The sequence below is a fragment of the Saccopteryx leptura genome, chromosome 5, assembly GCF_036850995.1.
Source record: "Saccopteryx leptura isolate mSacLep1 chromosome 5, mSacLep1_pri_phased_curated, whole genome shotgun sequence".
Classification (NCBI taxonomy): domain Eukaryota; kingdom Metazoa; phylum Chordata; class Mammalia; order Chiroptera; family Emballonuridae; genus Saccopteryx; species Saccopteryx leptura.
Window position 1 is genome coordinate 15,698,116 of NC_089507.1, and position 22,349 is coordinate 15,720,464.

Below are 22,349 nucleotides of genomic sequence, written 5' to 3' on the forward strand. Positions count from 1 at the left end.
TGAGTGCTGTTTCTACCCTGTCCACCCCCCTGCTGCACCTATGGCAGACATCACTAATTGATCATGACATTCCTACTGAGCACAGACTTGGCCTTCGAATCCTTCTCAACACAATGCTGCTGGCAGCCAATACCAATCAATGACACTTGGCAAGTGAAAGGAAACCTATTTAACATAACAGATGTCAACTACTATCTTTAAAATTCAGGCTTCAGGAAAGAAACATCAGGCTTCAGGTCAGGCAGACCTCCTCTGAACCCAAGGTTCACCACAGAGCTGGAATCAACATATAACTTTTCCCTCAACAATGAAATGGTTAGAGAGTCAAAAGAGATCATATATATGGGGTGCTATTAGGAAGTGTCTAACCTCCACAATTTGTAGTCATGATAGAGAGAGCTCTTGTTGAGAGAATATCAAAGAGGAGATTTTCTACCTATGTCTGGTATATACCACACCCACACCAAAAGCAAGATTTGTTCAATTTCTTGGAGAATTAGGAGGATTTTTGCCACAAAAAAGGAATACATAATTTCATATATGAGAATGCCAAAGGGGAGATAACATTAACTTAGTTAAAGGGAATAGATATAGGGAATCAAAAGTTGAAAAGATGTGCAGCAAGGTACAATGACCCCAGTAGATGAAGTTAACATAGAATTAGTAATTCAATAGCTAATGGTTATTGAACATATATATATGTGCTGGTACTGGAATAAACCTGTCTCATGTTTTATCTCATATAATCCTCATAATGATTCAATAAAATCAGGTGTTATTATCTTCCTTCGATGCATAAGGATCCTGAGTCTTACAGATGTTTCTTCAATTGACCAAAAGCCCTACAGCTAGATAAGGGCAAATCCAGAATCTGAACTTGAATTTGTCCAACACCAGCACCAAGGTTCCTCACAACTTCTCTAAGCTACGCTGTCTGTTTTATAAAAAATCATAATAAATTACTTTTATTTGGAGCATTGCTGCTCATAAAAGGTATTCGTTCAGGTTAAACCACATGAAATTGCCATTTTTTGTATGTCAGAAATGGTCGAATACTGGCAATTTTCGGTTTCAACCTATAATTTAGTCCTTTGAGTCAGACAGTAATTTCATTTGGGAATTAGAGATAGGCTTTAAAATAGAGGAAGCTGAGACCTAGAAAAGAGTAAGGATATTGAAAGGAGGCCTAGAAATAAAAAGATGAAGGAAGGGAAGTCCTTGTCTTATCTTGTGTATTTCCTTACTGACCTCTCTACCCACGTCAAATTCCTTCTTCCCCAAACAGCTCTTTGATTTTCTGCCTTCTTGCTTCTGTTCCAACAGTTTCTTCTCCCCTTTCCACTTGTACACTTCAAACTCTGATACGCAAGGCAGTTTACCCTGTGGAGAGCCCAATTTCCTCCAAAAGCACTTTCAAGGATCCTCTCATTCACTCACTGCATAATGGTACGGTCTTAATGCTTCTGTCATGCTGAACTGCCTTTAGATTTCTTTCCAATCTCCTGCCATCATCGTATCTAACTTGAAGCCACGTTACAGGGTCCCTTTGATAACTGCTTTCCTCCCTCTGGTGAGTCTCTGAAGCATAATTAGGGTTGGTCACATCCTCCAAACACACCATGCAACAAATTTCACTCAAGATTTCTAGAGGAGATGAAGATTGTAAACATCGTACATTTCAAACCCATGATATCTCTAACAAAAATACAAAACAAAACAAAACTGTACTCTACCAGCCTCCTCTTCCATTCACCACCCTCCAGGCAAGCTCCAAACGTCTCTCAGTTTTCTGTGGTATCCTCCACATTCCTCCTCATTCTGTTTTTCTTATTGCTTTAAATCCCTTCTCTTATGCAATGAGATTTGGCCCTGCCTCTAATTTGCATCTTCACACTTATAACCACCATGCTCAGCAAACTAAAAACACCCTCTGTGCCCATTTATGTTTAAGAGATAACCAAACAATATAAACAATAAGTAATATTTTCCCTTCCTGCTTCCTATACAACATGTTCTTTTCTCTCCACAGCCTATAAGTCCTCATCTCAAACACAAACACATTTATTTAGCACCTACTATGGGCCAAGTACTATGCTTCATAGATTAGTTGCTATGTGTGACACTTGCTATACTATCATCCACCAAGATCTATTAGATTGCAAACATAGAGCAGGTTTGAAAAATACATTGTTAAACTGATTTTCATTGTACCCAATAATTTTTCAAAGCACCAGGAAAAAGGAATTTAAACTAGTAAGATGAAGTCTGGTTCACTGATAGAAACAAATCCACTGTATATATGTTTAAAGAATATAAGTATTTTCTATAAATCTCTACCTGCCTTTCAGTAGTGTAGGCTACGGCCTATCAAAATTATAAATAGATTATTTAAAATTAGGTAACTATCAATAAGAGGAATATTAAAACTTCTGGCAAAAAAAAATCAAAGTGTATTTTTATAACAACTGATCTCACTAACAGAAGAAATGTAATTTAAATGATACATTCCTACATATAAATTAAAATATTTTGAAAACAAAGATACCCAATGCTATCAAGGATGAAATAAAGCAAATATATCCATGGAGTGCTAATGGAAAAACACCTTTCGAAAAGCAATGTGGCAATATACCATATTCCTTCATGTATAAGACGCACCATTTTTCAAAAAATTTGGGTTCTAAAACCTGAGTGCATCTTATACAGTGGTTGTAGATTTTTTTACTTGCATTTCCCACAATTTTGCGCTTGTTTTTGCACTCATTGCTGAAGAGTGATTACTCATCAGACACAGATGAGGACAAGCTAATGGATGGGAGTTTTGACAGTAATGAGGAGTTGTATGAATTTTATGATGAATAAAACTTGAGTTCGATAACTTTATGTAATACATTTTTTTTCAACTTTCGGGCCCTAAAATTGAGGTGCACCTTATACATGGGGGAAATAATGGTATATGAGGAAGCCCCTGAAATATTTATGTCTTTATATTCAGTAAGAATAACTACTAGAAATTTATTTTGAGACTATAAGATTAAAAAAAATTATGAATGAAGATTTCCACTGCAGTGCTATTTCAAAATGGTAACAGCCTCAATGTAAACAGTAGGAGTATGAATAAGTAAATTTAGATGTACCTACTCAAACCAAGGTTATATAGCACCCTAAAAGCCTGATAATAAAGAGCTGCAATACACAAAAGTTCCTTATTAAAATGTTAAAGGCAAAATCAGGATGCAAAATTATATATATAAATAAAATGATCGCAGGACATGAAAATACCCATCTTCCACTGAAACAATGGTACAGATATCTTTGTAACCTAGAACTACAAATAACTTTTCTACCAGTTTATATTACTGATATTTTTATAGTAGACTTTATTATTTATAATCAGAGAATAATAAAGAATGTTTCTGTCACACAAAGCTTGGTTTTGGTATATATACCATGGAAGTTTTCTCAGTCCCCTCTAAAACCAAGTAACTGACTAACACAAGAGTCTGAACATTCCTAGTTAATAGCTTCCTTACAGTTAACTGGTTGCTATCAGCCCCGGCAAGGCATTTCCCAAGCCAGTTAATGTCCAGTATACTGGTGACTAAAATTATATAACAGAATAAAATAGCAAGTACATTAATAAAATATCAGTAAACAAAAATTGCTATAAAAAAAACCCAATAAAGACTAAAAGAAGGACTGTCAAATAAGTTGTAGATGGGTGCTAATGAAAAACACTGAGAAACCATGGGAATTTTGATTATAATTTACATGAAAATCATAACAATCTAGAATGATTCTCTACTCAGACCACCTCACAAATATTTTTAATTTTTTCTTTTCAGAGTAAGAAACAAAAAGTGAGACCATCTATAACGCATTATTAATGAGGTTTGTGGCAAAAAAGAAGAAATCCCTAGTTAGTACACTTAAGTTCAAAATCAAGATCTTTCTCTTCAACAAAAAAAGTTGATATTTTCATTTATATTTATGTTTTAAGCAAAAATAGTGACAAAACTGCATAAACTTTAGTCAACTTTATAGTAAACCCACCAAATACTCATTCTCATTGCTCAGATATAGGAGCCTCCACTGCATATAATATATAAACACAAAAGTAATTTATAATCATATTTATAAATTATAATTATTTAAAAATTATGTTATGTATATATGCTTATAAACAAATATATGTGTATACTTATGTATGAATATAAAGATATATTTGATATATATATATATATGTGAGTCTACATACATACACACACACATAAAATACATAGAGATACCATGAAGTTAACTACTCTACTGATTTACCAAATCATGCAATAAACCTTTCATAAGGAGGTAATTTAGCAAACTCAAAGTATGAAATTAAACTTAGTGACAACGACCACAGTGCACATAGGCACCATGGTCCTGGTTGAAAGCATCTCGTTTGACTTACTGTTCCTTTACCCTTATCAGCAATGGCCAGAGCCAAGGAACTTCTTGTTCAGACATCCTAAGATTCACTGTGGGGTGGGGTTCAAGTGCCTAAACTCAAAGCACTTGCACAAAGACACCATTTACAACCAACTCAAAAGTCTGCTTTGGAACTCTTTGTTTAATGAATTTCTCAGAGGTCAGTCCAAGTCCTAGTGCTCCTTCCTCTTCAGTATGTGAAGTTAAGACTGAGTTCAGAAGTCCAAATGCTGAAGGAAATAGCTCTTCTTTAAAATATATATAAGAACGTTTTGTTTTGCTGAGTGGGTATATTTTCATTTTTCTCCTTTGCTAAAAAGATATTAAAATGATAACATATAGAGGAGAGCATTATACTGTTAAGTACACCAGAAAGTGAGAAACACTCCCAGGGAAGCCCTGAGAAATAGTGAACCAGCCTTCAAACCTTTGCTCTTTTGCTTTCTAGCTCTGTGATCCTGGGCAAATGACTTAACATCTTTGAGCCCTTATTTCCTCATCTTAAAAATGAGAGAACTGCTACCATTCTTAAGAGGTCTTGTGAAACTAGCCAAAACCACTTACATTCCTGGCACAATTATTGAGTGGGAAATGAATGAATAAATGTTCATTTCTCCTCCTACTCAAGTTTTGGTGTCTTAATCTAAAGGAGGGTTATTTGAGGATCTAAAGCTGTAATACATACAGGATGGGCAAAAGAAGGTTTAGTTTACAGTTGTGAGTATGCAAAACACAGAGTTTATTCTTGTGTTACTTATTATTGTATTATTTTTCATAGGAACAACTGTAAACCTACTTTTGCCCCTACCCTGTATACATCAGAGACTGGCTCAAGTCTGACTCATCATAACTATCTTTAAAAAAAACAATTAGAAACATTTATAGATAACACACAAAGTTGTTTGTTCTCTATTATTTTCTTTAATCACATAAAAAACCTCTATTATTTAATGTGTGATATATATATATCACACATACACACACACAATCCCAAGTGAAATGTAAGGCTCACCTGCAGTTCCAGAGAGTTCCACACTTAATGTTCGTTCAATAGTCTTGTTCTCAAATGGGGAACCCTTGGGGTCACTGGAAGATATGGCACATTTATAAAAACAAACTGAAATGGAGTTGCTGTAGCCAAATGTATTAGAACCCCCTTCCCTTTATGAAAATGGTTACGTTTCTTAATACTTACTTTGGTGACTCTGGGGTCAGAGGAAGAGATAAAGTTGTTGGTTTGGCTAAAGGAAAAAAAAGGAAACTAATTATGAAATATTGAATGGGTTTTTTTTGTTTGTTTGTTTTCTTTCTACAACAGTCAGGATGGAAACTGAAAAACAAAAGTAAGGAAATCCTTGAATATTGGATCAAAGTCAGACAACCATCCATTATACTAAACAAAACAAAAAACATTTGCATCATGAAACTATCATTCAAAAACCATGTGAGAATAGAATTTTCCCCAAAAATGTAGCATTCCTGTTAAGGATACAAAATTTGCATCATACCATCAGAGAGAAATAATCTTTTCTATTTTAATTTGGAATACAGTACACGGTTTGTTTAGACAAGCAAAGAGCAGAGTAACTACAAGACGACAGAACGTTATGAATATTCAGTTGATTTTTCTCCTAAAACGTATAATTTTATATCTAGCCTGAGAATAGGTTGTTTGTATGAGGCCAAAGCTCACATAATAACCATTCCATTCATGAAAAAATTAATTGAGAGATTATGGCAAATTGTGAACACTGATCCAGATGGATGGAACCAGGGGTTTCAGATCCCCAAATCCGAGGGGCGCAGTAAGACACGACGTTTCTTTGTTGAGAGGCCTACCAATTTACAAAGAGAGCTGTTCTACTTCCTTCCACACTTCCTACAATTTACCTCCCACGGTAGGCATTTCCCAACTACAAAGAGTGAAGTAAAAATCTTCTTACTCCAAAATATCAATTGCTACTCTTCAGCAGTCTTGTATTTTGAACAGAAGGAGGAAAAACATGATGCAAAATGCCCTTAGGATATGTATCTCCATATTACGTATATATATTATATTTATATATATGTATATACATATATATCAATATATATATTCTTATCTACAGGGATATAATTATACATGTAAATTTTTTTCAGTAAAATAACTATGTTCAAAAGGTCAAGAGATAGTCATTTATGTCATGAAAATCATAGAATTGAAATCAAAAAGATCTTCAGAATAAACTTCCTTATTTTATGGGTGAAAAACCAGAGAAAAATCTTTTGAAATGCTCAATGATATTACCAGAGACATAAAACTGGTTACTGGCAGAGTTGGCCCAGAATACATTTCCTTTCTTCTGTTATCAAAAGGAACTACAACCAACAGATATTAAAGTAAATAAATCAACACCAGTCATTAAGGTTCTTTGAAATGTAAAAATATTATTTTATCCAATTCAACCTGAAATAAGGTACTTTACTTGGATAAATAGTATTTACATATTTAATTTGTAGACTTAGAGTTAGTTTTTTAAAAAAGGAATGGTTTCTCATTTATCCAGTGTACATTCAGTAGTACGAAGTGCTGTCTTCTACAAATTACCAGTAGATACATCGATTGATAGCCTTATTCATATATACAGATAAATGAACTGGTTTTACATTAATCTTTTCAGTGTGTCTGATATAATGAGCCTTCCAAAAATAACACACTTATGAAGGAACTTTACCAGCTTTTAGAGCGCTCAACTAATAATTAGGATAATGCATACAGGTTCTATAAATAATGACACCAGATATGAACTGTGTGCTCTCTCATACAATAAACGCACACTGAAAATTAGTCTCTACAGTTCCATTTTCAACGTGTAGAGTAGGCTGTTTGAAATGCTCAAAGGAAGACCCCCAAAATTCTGATAGCTGGGTACAGGTAAGGAGGAGGGCAACAGAAGGAGAGGAAAAGGCTGTGGCCATATTTAAGGGCACCAAGGGTAAACAGGAAATGAGGGCCACAGGAAGGGCAAAACCCAAACCCGCAAACAGACTGTAATCCCTGAACACGCCCGTGCTTTCAGCAGCTCAGGGAACATGGACTTGATTCACTCAAGTTTCATCCACACTGTTCCAGTGAGCGGGAGGCCAGAGACTCTAGGATCCTTGAGGGCAGGAATTCATTATGTTCATGCAGATCATGGTATTTTTGATGAATGAATACATTAGCAAATGAATGAATAAGTAAATAAGTGGGACACCAACATGTGCCAAAGGCCAGACCATTAGCCTAAGAGACTTAGAAGAACCCACACAGGAAGTTCAGTGAGAAGAAAATTACATTCGGAATGGTAAGCTCAGTAGACCCTGTCCAATAGCTCATAGCTTTTTTTCTTTCAAATTTTGAATAATACTTTAAATAATCCCTGAAGCTGAGCATTTATATATTTCCTGTTAGTTATTAACAGCCAGACATGTTTACTTTCTTTTAGGCCTTTAATAACCACAAGAATATATATATATTTGTTCTGGGATAGGTTTTTTATTGCCTCACAACAGACATATACCTTAAAAAAAAATAACCCCACTTACAGCTCTTCTAAAAAATATTTCCTCCATAGGCCAATTTAATTCTGTCAAGTGCTACAATTTAATGGTTTGTAATGGTTTACAGTTATATTTAGTGGTAAACAAAATAAAAAAAAAAACACTTCAAAATCAAATAGGACCAATTAAAGTTTCAAGAAAAAAAAATCATTAAAACACGTACTGCTGGGCTGGGTTCAAAGACTACAACATTTCATGGAGCTCCAGACTTCATATTCAGGTCTAGAAAATGAATGCATGACCTGACCGGCAGGAGGCAGCGAGGCGCCCCGTGAATTCCTCCGCTCGCAGCGTATCTAGCTGGGCTGGCTCTCCTGCACCCGAGGCCCTGGACAGCCGGGCATCCCCCCACGCGGCTGGGTTTCTCTATAGAAACTCTCCCGGCGACTGTGTGCGGGCCGATCAAGATCTGAGCAAGCTAAGAAAACTTGGCTCATTTGAATAAATATATTCCCTTGAACTGACAGCAAGGGGATGGGTAGTGATGGAGAGACAGCCTCCAGGAAAAACCTAACGGGGAGCCAATTAAAACTATGAAAGGAAAGTTCCTGAGAATTCTGGGCTTATGGGGAGGTGGCGATGAGAGAAGGGCACTGAAAATGGTGGGAAAGAAAATAATTTTGAAATAAAGCCTGACCAGGCGGTGGCGCAGTGGATAGAGAGTCAGACTGGGACGCAGAAGACCCAGGTTCAAAACCTCGAGGTCGCTGGTTTGGGCCCAAGGTCTCTGGCTTGAGCAAGGGGTCACTCTGCTGTAGCCCCCCCCCCCCAGCCTCAAATGAGAAAGCAATCAATGAACAAGCAATCAGCCGCAACAAAGAATTGATGCTTCTCATGTCTCTCTCTTCCTGTCTGCCTGTCCCTCTCTCTGACTCTGTCTCTGTCAAAAAAAACTCAAACAAAACAAACAAACAAAGCCCGGCAACAACAGCATGCCTGTGCCCAATGATCATGATTCCAAGCCGGGGTGAGACCCCTCCCCCGCAGCTGCTTGGGAAAAGCTGGGGACAGGAAAAGAAAAGAAGAGGTGGGTGTGCAGAGATTCTATCAATAGATGAGATTACACCCCACATCCACAACAGGGGTACAGGTCAAGTTCACATGGAAATGGGATACTTTAAAGCAAGATAACGTTCAACAAGTTCTTTTGAGGTCTCTAAGACTATTTTGAGAGAAAGAGTCAAAAAGAAAGAAAACTACGTATCTCTCTGCCATGAGGGGTTTTCCCCAGACCACCCTGATCTGCCTCAGAAGCGCCCGCCATCCTTACACTAACGTATGGGGATAATAAAACATCGGCCTAGAGGTTTTGTTTGATCTAGGCAATATTTTTAAAGATGGGAAAGCAAATTTTTTGAATTCTAAGAATTTCCAGATCCTTATTTACAAAATAAGAGCTGTGAGCCTAACATGTATTCTTTAAAAGAAGAGAGCGAACAATACACTTAATAATCACAAGAGCCTTCATAATTATTATTTACAATATCTTAACGTATATTCACAGAAAATCAACAATGCCTTAGGTTTTCCATTATTGAAAGGGGGTAAAAAAAAGCTCTGTAATGAATTGCCTAGCCCAGCTTGCTCAGAATTTCAATTATCAGCATTTCAGAGTTCACATAAACCTCATCTGAGGTTGCAATGCTACCCCCTTGGACTCCACCCCCAACCCAGCTAACGTTTCAGCTGCCATTTGGTAATTGTGCATCAGCTAAACAGGAGAGGTTCAATGTGTGGCTAAGGAAGGACTTCCTCCCCATCTATGGTCAAGTGCTGAATTCTCTTCCCAGAGAGACACCTAGGAACTGAAGCTCGGAGCTTGGGCGTCATCAGCCCACTGCACGCTGGATTTCGCCTTCAGTGCCCTCACCACACAGAGCGTGTTTTGGTCCCCAGCCTACCTTGTAAATGTTGCGACTGTGATTGTGTGTGGGACTTCTTTTTGGAGGTGCATTTGTCTCTGCTGCTGTTCCTGGTCTCTGTGGGTTTGGTTTGAGGAGGGTCATCGTTTGTGGTCAGATACTTGAGAAGCTCTGAGCATGGACGTCTTTGTGGCTTTTGCTGTTGACAAATGCTCTTCGCTTTATTGCTCCATGAATTCTCAGTCTTAAAAACAAGGCATAAAGAAAGCTAAAATTAGTGAACTGAACCTTAGAAGAATGGATATAGGTTTTCTGAAGAGATGAGATTTTCAATGAAGTGTTCAGTCTAAGTGTACTAGATCTATGAGCTGTGAATAATTGTTTGCAGAACAAGGAAAGAAAATTACATTTAAAATTCCTAAATGACATTTATGCAGCTTTTTATTTCATTTCTCCTACATTTCAATGTTCTTACTCAGCAACATGTAACTAACAAGACCCTACAGCGCCTTTACTGTGAATAAAAAAAAAAAAAAAGAAGCTGGTTTAAACCTTAATTTGCCACTGATTGCTAGAGCCCAGTATTCACAATTCTCTTAAGTACCCCTTAACGCGCCGTTTTCACTCACAGTGAATGGCAAGACAAACATTGTTTAATACAGCCCGCTAACCGAATTATGTCATTGCCAGCATTCTATCCAATTAATGGCAGAGATAGATCTTTTGTGGTGATTCCAAAGCAATCTTTCTCAGGTTAGACAGCTGGCAAAACAGTAATCCTGCATCTTGAAGTCACTTATAGATAACACCGGCCTACCAACAAATTAAATTGTAGCCCACATAGCTCTAAGTATTAATAAGATGGGCAAAGGAGTAACAGACAGTGGAACTTCCATTCTAATTGTCCAAAGACAAAGCGTCAATGAACTCTTCCTAGTTACAAGTAGCTGAAGTGTTGCTTTTAGAAACTCATTTCATAATTGGTTTCACCATAGTGAAGCAGCTGCAGGATCCCGGTGGAATGAACACATGTAAATAAACCTATGATTTGTTTTACAGCGTCAAGCAAAAACCCTTTGTTACTTCCCCTCCTGTGTTATTTTCGTACCTTAACGACTGCAGGGTTTGTTCTGATCCTGTGATTATGGTGTGCATGGTTCTGGGTACTGAGACCACTGCATTCATTGTAACTTAGCTGAGTGTTGGCCGGTGCCAGTAAGAGCTTCTTAAGCTAGAAACATATCAGGGAAGAGGAAAAGCAAGACAGTCATGAGTCTTCTAAGCACCAGTGTAGACATTTTTAATGTTTATAACTACTTATAAAAAATTAGTTCTACTTATAAAAAATAATTCTATCATTCTTTAGTTATATCATACCTTAGCACAAAGGAACTAACAAAAATGTATTTTTATTAAGAAAAAAGTTTGGCATTACCCTATGAACTAAGATGAAAGTTGCACCTTAGTATGTCTACCTAGCTATCTTTGAAGATTTGTAAATAGGGAGAGTCAGGTGTGGGTTCTGGTTCAGTCAGAGCATTTTCTGACTCTTGACTTCTGTTTCTTTGTTTGACTTGAAGGCTATCCAGGACCTCCCTGCTTGGACATGTAGTATGACTCTAGGTCAACAACGCCTCCCTGCTGAACCAACTGTGTGGATGAAAATCATCTGGTATCAATGTAAAGAAATCACAGTTCTAGACAGCAAAGCCAACAATGCTGACAAATGGAGAAATTGGGGAATACATTTCTCATAAGAAATTTTCTCATAAGATATTTTCTTCTAGACCAGAAATATCAGAAGGCAAAAGAATATAAGTAGGTCTCCATATATTTACATGGAGTGCTTTCAACATTTAAAAATTTAGTATTGGGCAATAAACAACCTTTAAATAGCATGTCAGAGCATATTGTTAAAATTTGGAGGATGGCATACTGTAATTTACATTGTGTGCTCTTACATCAAATTTATGGCAAATGACAAATGGCTACCATCGATGAGAAAGTAAAACTGTGTATCAGAACTAATAAAATTCTGGTCAAGCACTGCATTGAAAAGAAAATTCACTCTTCACTGCCAACAAATTTACTCTTCATTGCTTACCATAAATTTCGGTAACTCAGGTTGCAAATGTGCTATTATTTTTCAATCTTCATAAGAATTATGGATCCAAAAACTTAAAATATTACATACCCCTTGACATACCTTCTATTTCTAGAACTGTATTCATAAGAATAAAACTACAAGTATGCCAATTCTTATATAATTTATGACAGTGAAAAATAGGAACAAAAAACTAAATATCCAACTTTGGGAACTGCTTAATAAATTAGGACATCTTTGAATAATAAAATACTATACAACCTTTAAGAATAATGCACACATTTAGAATTCACAGACATGTTGATATATCTTAATGAAAGAGGAAGTTTCAATTATTTTGCATATTAGAGGCTATTAGAAATTACAGGTGAATATTTTAGTCTGGTTTTTTTTTTTTTTTTTTTTTGGTTGGCCCATGTTTTCTAAATTTCTACCAGGAACATAAATAATACTAAGAAATAAACACATATATTCATAGATACAAAAGATAGTTTTTAAAAATGCAGGAAGATTACACAAAGACTGTTATCAATATTTTTTTTAACACAGAATCACAGACTTCTCAATGCCGAGCGTACTTCGGGATTGTTTTGGCATCAGTCTAAATTCAAAATCCGGACCTTATTGTTACTACATCATACCCATGCAGCGGGTAGCCAGAGGCAACTCCAATTCCTGTTAAACAGTAGGAAGGGTTCTTACTAGAGACGGCTCTTCTGCCTCCTGAGGCGGAGGGGTGCCGTCAGGCATGGAGGAAGGACTAGCCTCATTCTCAGTGGTCACATCTCCATCTGTCAGTGCATCAAATGAGGGCAATCCGTCTTCATCCACAGGGAGACTGTCCAGTGTCTCTGTGAGGACTGCTAGCAAGTTCGCCTCATTCTCTTCATCTATCTTCTGCAAAAACCGAAAAACAGAAGAAGACGTGAGTATGTTGACATTGGGAGACGGGTAACACTATTAATCAGCATTGACTGGACATGTTGAGCCAAATGAGTAAACAATACATGAAAATTTTGAATGGAAATGCAGAACACAAAGATCATGTCTTCCTCAAACTCCAAATTCACTTTTGGCCTGAAACACACAATTAGTTAGTACTTCTTCTGTACCAACTTCTGATTGTTGATTTGTCCAATTAAGCAATTTATCATGTCCGTGCTTAATATGGCTGTATATAATTCTGTGTTGTTCAGACATTTTCCACTTGTTTACATCTTGTTTCCCTCATTAAAAGAGACGATTTAGAGTGTCTGAGAACTTGAGAAAATTTTAACCATATCTATTTCATCTTCATGTAGAGTGCTCTGATCTCAATAGTATAGTACCTGCTAAAATGTATACAACACTTTGAATATCACCAGAAACTAAACTATACTAAGAGAAACTGAACACTTTCATAATTTCAGTTCTAATTTCATCACTGAACACTCTACAGTCATTTATTCTTCTCCCTAACATCTTTCCCAACTTTAGTTATAAATCCACAATCACAATTGCCTATTAGACATTTCTAGCTGCTAATAGTTCTGTCATCTTCAAAACTCAAGCTTAGCCGCTCTTGACTTCCTGTGTTTGGGCAGCAATTCTTCAGACCTAAACTCTGAAACTACCCTGAGGCTTCTTTATCTGTCCTATCTCTAAGTGCATCTTTTCTTTTTTTAAATAATTTTATTTTTTTAATGGGGCGACATCAATAAATCAGGATACATATATTCAAAGATAACAAGTCCAGGTTATCTTGTCGTTCAATTATGTTGCATACCCATCACCCAAAGTCAGATTGTCCTCTGTCACCTTCTATCTAGTTTACTTTGTGCCCATCCCCCTCCCCTTTTCCCTCTCCCTTTCCCCCCTCCCCCGTAACCACCACACTCTTATCAATGTCTCTTAGTTTCACTTTTATGTCCCACCTACGTATGGAATAATGCAGTTCCTGGTTTTTTCTGATTTATTTATTTCACTTCGTATCATGTTATCAAGATCCCACCATTTTGCTGTAAATGATCCGATGTCATCATTTCTTATGGCTGAGTAGTATTAGCTATTATTAAGAAGACAGGTAATAGCAAATGTTGGAGAGGCTGTGGAGAAAAAGGAACCCTCATACACTGTTGGTGGGAATGTAAAGTAGTACAACCATTATGGAAGAAAGTATGGTGGTTCCTCAAAAAACTGAAAATAGAACTACCTTATGACCCAGCAATCCCTCTACTGGGTATATACCCCCAAAACTCAGAAACATTGATACGTAAAGACACATACAGCCCCATGTTCATTGCAGCATTGTTCACAGTGGCCAGGACATGGAAACAACCAAAAAGCCCGTCAATAGATGACTGGATAAAGAAGATGTGGCTCATATATACTATGGAATACTTCTAAGTGCATCTTTTAAATGCGTTCTTTTTTTGTGGTCAAGGGTACAGTTCTAGTACAACCTTACTTTTAATGGGGATTCCTCCAAACATACTCTAACTCATTTCCCACACTCATTACTACCAACACTTCCTTGGAAAGCTAGTGTTTACTAATTAATTCCACAAATATTTTTTAACATCTACTTTATGTCAAGATCATATTAGGTGTTGAAGGTATAAAAAGAAGTAAGACAAAATTCCACCCTCCAATAACACTCCAGTAGAAGGAAAGAACCTGTAAAAACAGTTTATTATAAAAAACAATATTTACTTCAGTACTTCCTAGGCCTCCCAAACTGAAGCTTATGCACCTTTTTTTATAGGGCAATATGGTATTTTCGTGCACCTGAGCAACCAATGCTGGGCATACAGTAGAGGTACTCATTGATTACTTGTTGAATAATTCATTGATCTGCATTTATTGTGTAGAATATATGCTGTGTATAGCATTTTCTTTTCCTTATTTTAGCACTTCACATTGTCCACTTTGACCTGTTTCATAAGTCTTTTTTTTTTTTTTTTAAGCTTTGTATGCTATGACATTAACAATAGCTTGATTATCCTGCACGGGTTCTATTATAAAATGCACCTAAGCTGCTGACATCTAATGAAGCCAGCCGGGCCCACACTTCCTCTCTTTCTAGTACTGAACTCCAGGTAACTGGCCTGACAAAATTACAAGAATCACAGAGTAAGACAGCTAATCAGAAAATCAAATTGTATTACTAGAGAAATCAGGCAGGCCTTTATCATGCATACATTTTATTTTCACATAAAAATGTTTTCCTTCATTACTGATCAGCCTCCATCCAGACTTCTTTCTCTTTTGGATTCAAGAGGCAAGGAAGAGCTATTTGCCACTTCTAGTAGACTTTAGTGGGCCTTTCCTACATTTGCATAATGTCTCTTCCAGATGCCCCCAGACTTGACATGAGTGGAGCAGCAATTGTAGGAGTTTTAAGACTCTAATGCAGTGGTCTCCAACCTTTTTTGGGCAATGGACCAGTTTAATGTCAGAAAATATTTTCACGGACTGGCCTTTAGGGTGGAATGGATAAATGTATTACGTGACTGAGACAAGCGTCAAGAGTGAGTCTTAGGCCCTGGCCGGTTGGCTCAGCGGTGGAGCATTGGCCTGGCGTGCGGGGGACCCGGGTTCGATTCCTGGCCAGGGCACATGGGAGAAGCGCCCATTTGCTTCTCCACCCCCGCCCCCCCCCCTCCTTCCTCTCTGTCTCTCTCTTCCCCTCCTGCAGCCAAGGCTCCATTGGAGCAAGGATGGCCCGGGCGCTGGGGATGGCTCCTTGGCCTCTGCCCCAGGCACTGGAGTGGCTCTGGTCGCGGCAGAGCGATGCCCTGGAGGGGCAGAGCATCGCCCCCTGGTGGGCAGAGCGTCGCCCCTGGTGGGCGTGCCGGGTGGATCCTGGTCGGGCGCATGCGGGAGTCTGTCTGACTGTCTCTCCCCGTTTCCAGCTTCAGAAAAAAAAAAAATACAAAAAAAAAAAAAAGAGTGAGTCTTAGATGGATGTAACAGAGGGAATCTGGTCATTTAAAAAAAATAAAACATTGTTCAGACTTAAATATAAATAAAACAAAAATAATGTAAGTTATTTATTCTTTTTCTGCGGACCGGTACCAAATGGCCCACTGCACAAGGTAAAGCCGAATCAGAAAAATGGTAACTTAAAAATAGCACTACTTCCTTCCATAAATTGACCAGTCCTTTAAAATCCAAATTGCTCAACTCAATAATAAAACCTTATTGAGCATTCCTCTTTCCCCCTCAGTTTTCTAAACAATGTAATTTTAATAACAAAGATACTGAAATGATATTCCCTTATTTTCTAGTCATAATTTGATTTCCAAAGATTCCAATCTTCTTCTTTTTATTTTGATTTCCCACATACCAAAACAAACAAACAGACAAAAAACATGTTATCAAACTGTTCTGAATAAAAGTTATAATGAAATAAAATATATATCTATTATTTTAAATGTGCTAAAATCATGAAATTTACATTAATATAAATATCTCCACATTATCTAATAAAGATAATTTTGAAAATGTCTCATCTCAAGCACACACGCAAACACACGCACACTTTCAGTAAATTGGACATTTTTTCCCTAGGTATCCCAACTTTCATAAAAGTTTATTTCAAATTTAAAAGTAGCTCAAGAAGAAAATAATTAAAAATATTTACTAATAAATGAGTAACTTTGTTTACCCTGCTTTAAATATTGTGTTTGGCTTTCCTGCAAAATTACAAGCCTCTATTTGCTTTCAATCACATAATACAATAGTGCCTTAGTTTTATCCCTGGTGTAAACAAACTACAATAATTCCAATCAAGTCAAAATGACAAAGAACACTTAAATTAACTAGTTTTTTCCCAACTTCATTAATGAGCCTGGGTGAATGTACATCGAATACAATGGCAGAAATATTGGAGCCTGATAATGTTTTAATTAATTTACAAGATCTGATTAAACCACCAACTATTTTAAATTTTAATTCTCCTCTCTACTGGAACCACAATGAGGGGGTGAGTGTTATGGGATGGAAGACTGGAAATATGTGTTTATGTGTGTGTGTGTGTGTGTGTGTGTGTGTGCATGTGTGTGTATGTTGGGGTATGTAGGTTGAATAGGCTGGTATTAAACAAGTATGAACTAGTAGGGCTTTAATCATTATTTACTTTCAGTATCCCTTAGAAGTAAGTTAAACCTTTTATTTGTCATTCCTATATGTGGATGACTATAGAGGAGCTGTAAGACCAATTGAGCAATTGTTATAGAACAGGCGTTCCTGAATCAAGGAAGAAAAAAAATGCTGTTATTTCAAATTCTCTGTTTTCTTTACCTTTAAAAGACTAGAGGAAAAGTCTGATATTTACCAATGACACTTTTGTGTTGAAGCTCAACAGATTTTCCTACATGTAAACTTGAGTGAACATTGTCCCTAACCACGGCGATTTGAATTCTCCTACCGTGAATTTCAACAATCACACACTTCCAAGAATGGATGTGACAAAAAAAAAAACTCTGTTAAACAATTAATGCCACTTTTTCATTATTGCTTTGGTCCTAATTTACAGAGCAAATAAATCAAAGTTGCTGCAGATGAAGTGCACTGGCCTAGTGACGCATGTCTGTTCACAGGTGACAGGCCGCGGAAACACCACCGTCAGTAAAACAACATTGCAAGATAACCTTGCAAGAACTTGTCTCTGATACTGCTTTCTCGGTACCGAAAATGACTGTTCTAAGAAAAATATACTTCTTAGCTTCAAGTAAGTTTTTAAACTGGAAAGGAAAACAGCGTGGAGAGGAGAGAGCAGCTCTCGAGTGGGGAGCAATGTGGAGCACCCACGCTGAGCTGGTCTCACAGCCGGCAGCCGACGGAGGGAGCAGGGTGAGAGCCAGGCCAACAGGCTCCTCCGCCATAGAGCTCCGCGGCTGTGGAGCGCATTTCCCATGCTGGGGTTCAACCTTGGGCTCTCCTTACACAATGCTAGTCCGCGGCTCTTCTCCCAACCTAAATAAAGGTCCGTGTGGCGGCAACACTTCATTCTCTAAGGGGCTCTCCAAGAATAAAGAGAGAACCTCAACAAAAACTCACTCAAGGTATAAAGAACTTTTAGTGGCAGATGAGACGCATACATGAATACGAACAGCCCAGATTTAGAATGTGCGACAATTCCAACGCAATGTCATATCCTTAATACACGAGAGTTCAGAACAGTCAACACAATCAGAAGGTTCAGGTCCGCTCTTTGGGACTGCTGGGTGCCTGAATGACCCGGACAAAGTCTGCTATAATTCAAAAGGCACAGTGGAAGGAAGGTAAATTCTGCCCCTTTGGGGGTCGAATCACCTTCAAATTGAAACTTTGGACCCAGGGTATAATATTGGGGCCTTCTTCCTTTGTGAGCAATTGGCAAAAGGATCTTCCAACTGGTAAGACACATACATCCTGGGGCAGAAAGTGCATTCCACTCATCCAAGGGCACACTCAGAGTGAATAAATCCACTACATGAAGGAGGAGATGAGGGGCTTTGAAATGCTAACCGACACCTCAGGGAGAAACCCAGAGTGAAGACGGCATGTGGTCTCCCGTGGACTTCTAAATGCTGGCCATTACGGAAGGACCATGCCCTGTGCATGACAGTCCACATTTTTTTCCACATCTTGTAGAATTGCAATTATACTCTGTGTCCCTAGATTCTCACACTCGCTTGATCTCTGTTTGATAAAAATAGTTTAATAGCCATTTAATCACAGCTTCATTATCTTAGCTCTCTTAATGCGAATTAAGCCAGGAGAATTCTTGCTTCCTCATTATTCAAATCATCAATAAGAAGGAAACAGTGGGGTCTTCTTATCACTCATTAATCAGTTTTAGTATCTTAGGAACTGTTTACTCCAAGATCCATCTGTATGAGAGGTCACTTAACCTCTCCGAGCTTCTATTTTTTTTTTTCTACATAAAATTTCAGGTTATTATCTGCCTAATTCCTATTACGGAATTCTTCGGCACTCATGATGAATAGGGAAATAAAAAGAGTGAATAAAGACCTGAGAATTCTTGAAGAAGGTGCTCAATAAATATTTCAGGGTCCGTGTCTATCATTTTGATTACCATATTTGAATTTCATTCTTTGAGTAGATCTGCCCTGGCGTTAGCATTGGGCCAGATTCCTCCGGAACTCCCAGCATGCCTTGGGCTTCCTCCTTGCCTCATCCGGCTGATTTGGAAGCAGCTAATGAAGACAAAATTAACTCCTCCTTTAAGTGAGGGCTAATTAGGAAGGGAAATCTGCTACAGTAACATCTGGTAATGTATTCTGAAGCCAAATATAAATGACATTTTTGGATTATCCACTATTTTGGATTATTCATTCCACTCGACTCCATCAGAAGTTGAAATAAATAAATAAGAAACCAACTTTTAAGATGGATTCAGGGGTACAAATAAGGAATACAATTGATCGTAGGCGTCTCTCTCCTGAATGTCCATCCACACATGAAGTTCTGCACCTCAGTGTCATGCACAAGAAGCCAAAAAACTTGTGCATGTATAAATTTTGGTTTTGATGTACAAAGTGTGATTCAAGATTTGCAAGAAGCTGAATTTGCAATAAAGAAAAAAAACTTTTTCCTGAAATGAAATTTTTTTTAAAAAATCACAATTTAGACTAAACCATTAAAATAGAATTTGAGAGAATTTGAGGTTTTTAGCTTTCTGGAAAAAAAAAGAATGAAAAAACCCATCTTACTAGAACAGATACCGAGTCACTGACTATTTATTGCACGTGTGCACTCAGCGGTATGAGCCTTTGCTGAAAGGCTGTTAAATATTTTGAAGACTCACATTCAAACAACTGTTTTTCTCTTTTTTTTCTCTTTCTTCCTTTTCTCTCTTTGATGGTCTATAATCCATTGTGGTTTCGCTTACACCCAGGCAGGGGCACCAACAGTGTGTCTGCCCAGCTTCTCACACTACAACAGAAAATGGGCGGAACTCCGTGACCCTTCTTATGCATTGCTAACCTCTACCCTGTTCAATAGGAAGAGTCCTGAAAACAACCTGTAAGCATTTTGTTTGGCATATGGAATAAAGGGTTTTGAAAAAGCATTGGGCACTTGAAGGTAGGAAAAACTGACTTCAGAAATCTCAAGCATGTATGTGCAACAAAAACATAATCAAGACAATAAAGACCATATCACATTACATCATCCATGTCTTATAAAAAATATTTTGGGCCCTGGCCGTATTGCTCAATGGATAAAGTGTCATTCCAGCACACCAAGAACACAGCTTGATCATGGGTCAGGGCTTGTACGAGAAGCAATCAGTGAGTACACAACTAAATGGAACAACTAAGTGGAACAGAAACTAGATGCTTCCCTCTCTGTCTCCTTTAACCTCTCTCTCTCAAATCAATGGAAAAAATTAAAATACATATTTTGTATCTATTTAATTCTTACAAATGCCCCAAAAGTTAGCTTATTCCCCTATTTATTCCTAGGTGAGATAAGCAATTTCTGTGACAAGTATTTGCCCTGGGGGACACCAAAGTTGCTGGAATTTAAGGTTTTACTGCTTCTGTAGCTAGTGGAAAGAATACAGACTTTAATGTTACTATCTGAGTAACTCCCCATGAACATATAGGCTACTTAAAATATTATATATGTAAATGTGTCTATACATAACATACTGTGTCCCTCCGACAGAAAAGTTTGTATTTCAAGAGCACATATTTAGAATATCTGAAAATATATTTCAATCTCTTAAGTGCAGTCTCACATATTCAATGGTAGTTGACTATAGAAGTGCATAATAAGCACATGGATTCCTCTTTTCAGTTGCCTACTCTGAGGAAACCAATGATGAGACACTGAACATAATAATGCCCACAAAAATAAAATGAGAATCAAGTGGAAATAAATATAAGCAAAACAAAGAATTCTCTCAATAGACATATTTAGATCTGTGGAAATCTATATAATTCCTATTAATATTTGTGCTCCTTTTAAGTAGGGAGATGTATGTTCACATCTGTACTTAGGCTCCATTCTAACTTATTAGCACATATGGCACATTCACAAGTTAATAAGTATGTACTGAACATGCGAAGTTCATTACTCTTACGAGGTTACATGAGCCAAAAGTGTAAAACCAGAGGTTCAAGAGAAAGACCTAAGGGAATCAGGGTTGATGTACTCAAAATGAGCCATTCCCAGGGGTGGGAGAGAAGAGGAGATGTTTCATGTCTATTTCTCAAAATATTTCCTCAAGTTTAAACTAAGAGAGAAACCAGGCCCTCTGTAAAGAACACCAGACCAGAAGTCAGGAGACTTCCTTCCGGTTCCATTTGTACCACCAGCTAGCTGCATGGTCTCAAATGAAACAACCCCACTCTGGCTGCAGTGTGCTGGCCAGATTGATAAGCTTATAGATTCCTAACGGGCATCCATGATTTCAGCCTTGCCATTTGCCATTCCACCCCAGCAGTCCATTCTCAACACGGAAGTCTAAGTGACCCTGATCAAACTTATGTCATTATCTTGGCCTTCTTTTGACTAAACCCTCCATGGCTTCCCAGGGCTCTAAGAATAACAACCAAAATCCTAAGAGTGATCTACTAGACTAGGATCGCCATAAAATTTATCATCCAAGCCAGAACACATTTGAGAGTTGCGGGAGGTTATATAGATAATTAACCACTCAGGGGCTACTCCAGACTGCCCTGGGCTACCTAGATGTATGGCTGGTTGTTCTATACTAAGACCACATCATCTCACCTGTCAACACGCTCATTTATTCATATGAATCTTTCCGATCACTCTGACCTCTTCATGAGTCCACAGAAATGGCAGGCATTCTCCTGACAAAAATGTCAGGCATTCTCCTGCCTTCTCCTGCCCCAAGGTCTTTGCACCTGCTGTTTCCCCTTACTAGAAGGCTCTTCTGCCAGATGGCCACATGGCTTGCCCCTTTATCTCCTCATTTACTCAAATGTCATGTTCTCAGTGAAACGTTCCTGACACTTCCAGGCACATTCTATCTACTTTTCTGGTATAGTTTTTCCTTTGACACTTATTTCTGTTACTAAATATACATTTGTTCGTGATCTGTCTAAAATAGAAGATCTGTAAAGCCTGTCTGATCGCTATTAAGAGACTTGGAATATAGTAGATGCTTAATAAAAAATAAAGAAAGACACTAACTAAAAAGTCTAACTAGTCCTAAGAATTTAATGTGACTTTTAATTTTTTTTTTTTTTTTTTTTTGCTGTGGTCATTGCTGTTTGTTTTGTACTTTCTACCTCCTTCCACCTCCAGCAGATTTTTTTTATTAATAATGTTTATCTTAGACTATGATTTGAAATGAGCTTGCATTCATTTCTCAT

The 22,349-nt window shown here is 37.6% G+C and overlaps 1 protein-coding gene across 1 annotated transcript in view; it reads right to left on the reverse strand.

Annotated features, from left to right (window-relative positions):
* The window catches only part of PPARGC1A (PPARG coactivator 1 alpha), a 101,061-nt gene that overhangs the window by 30,333 nt on the left and 48,379 nt on the right, over positions 1-22,349 (reverse strand). Inside the window, exons 3-7 of the mRNA XM_066384116.1 lie at positions 12,715-12,909; positions 11,017-11,139; positions 9,948-10,152; positions 5,660-5,705; positions 5,477-5,550 (exon numbers count right to left, since the gene is read on the reverse strand). Coding sequence (XP_066240213.1) covers positions 5,477-5,550; positions 5,660-5,705; positions 9,948-10,152; positions 11,017-11,139; positions 12,715-12,909 — 643 coding nt within the window. The remainder of the gene's footprint in view (positions 1-5,476; positions 5,551-5,659; positions 5,706-9,947; positions 10,153-11,016; positions 11,140-12,714; positions 12,910-22,349) is intronic.